Source organism: Amphimedon queenslandica, unplaced genomic scaffold (assembly GCF_000090795.2).
Source record: "Amphimedon queenslandica unplaced genomic scaffold, v1.1 AMPQUscaffold_12640, whole genome shotgun sequence".
NCBI lineage: Eukaryota > Metazoa > Porifera > Demospongiae > Haplosclerida > Niphatidae > Amphimedon > Amphimedon queenslandica.
The window spans coordinates 12,954-14,228 of NW_003547124.1; the positions used below are offsets into that span (position 1 = coordinate 12,954).

The following is a 1,275-nucleotide window of genomic DNA, read 5'->3' on the forward strand; positions in this document are numbered from 1 at the left end:
CGAAAATATATGTGGTGTACATGAACATGCAATTGTTTGAAATTTGTACTCACAATTCATTATAAAATCACAGCAAAGATAAAGCTCAATGAAAGTTGCTACAGCTGTAGAGGAACATCTGATCTACAAGATAAAATTGTAACCACCGGCTTTTGATCACTCAACTGTGAGAAAAAATGTTTGAATATCGATGGTGTACGAGGATTAAGGCTTTACTCTAGTTGTGTTTAGATAACAAGTAGCTAAAACCAATTTCAACTTACGTTCCAATTCATTCACTATATCAGTGATTTGTTTCTCTCCAACATCTTTCAATGCTGAGCACACGTCATTTAAATATGCCTCAGGATCAGTGTGGGAATCAAGAGTAGTCTGTATTGCATTTACTAGCTTGGCAGCTTTTTTTGCATCAATATCATGACCATTAATCATTTCATCATGTAGCTCCTGTGCTATCAGTCTCCTAGCATTAAGATACATTGACACTGTAGTCAGACAAGGTGATATGGAGCCTGCAAGTCTAGCAGAAATCCTTCTAAATTGATCTGAAGCGCCTAGGGATGGAGAAATATAAAAAAAGGAAATACCATTAACTCAGAAACAGGGGAAGATGGGGAGGGTAGAAAATAATTAGCTCTGACAATTCCATAGCAAGGTAATACAAATTATAAGCATTACTAGATCTAGAGGTATCTATAACTTTAAATAAGACTATAGACCTACTGCAGGCTGACTTATTACAGTACAGTTTTGGAGTGTATTTATGCAGAACAAATGGCAAAAGGATTTTCATGACATTTTTGACTGATAAAAAAATTAGCCTATTCAAAAGAGCACAAACAAATTAGTCTCGCGTAGCCAAAACTTATGTCAACTTTCAGTTAACCGTACCACCATCAGACCATTTCATCTAAACAGCTACACAATTCAGAACTCACTTTCTTTTGCCATGTTAAGGAGTTGAAGAACAGCAATGAAACATGAAACAGACGTGAGATTGTGCTTTCTCTTCTACCGAGAGTGAGTTGCTTAGCCTGCTTTTTCTTAGCTTTTCACAAAATTAAAGGAGGGCGTGTAACGTGTTAACAATTAACAATAGCAAAAGTGGGTGTAATTTAAACATGCATCCATCACTTTATTTTAATAGTATTACTGTAAAACAAAAATAAATAACACTCACAAATAACACACTCTTGAAAGATACAGACAAAAACAAGAAATAAAGAAGAGAGAGAATGAAAGAGAGATAAAGAGACCAATCAGTAGATCCATTCA

The 1,275-nt window shown here is 35.1% G+C and overlaps 1 protein-coding gene across 1 annotated transcript in view; it reads right to left on the reverse strand.

Moving 5' to 3' along the window:
* The window catches only part of LOC109580157 (uncharacterized), an 11,135-nt gene extending 10,102 nt beyond the window's left edge, over window positions 1-1,033 (reverse strand). The window contains exons 1-2 of the mRNA XM_020003485.1: window positions 939-1,033; window positions 264-554 (exon numbers count right to left, since the gene is read on the reverse strand). Coding sequence (XP_019859044.1) covers window positions 264-554; window positions 939-951 — 304 coding nt within the window. The 5' untranslated portion in view covers window positions 952-1,033. The remainder of the gene's footprint in view (window positions 1-263; window positions 555-938) is intronic.
* Window positions 1,034-1,275: the final 242 nt, after the last annotated feature.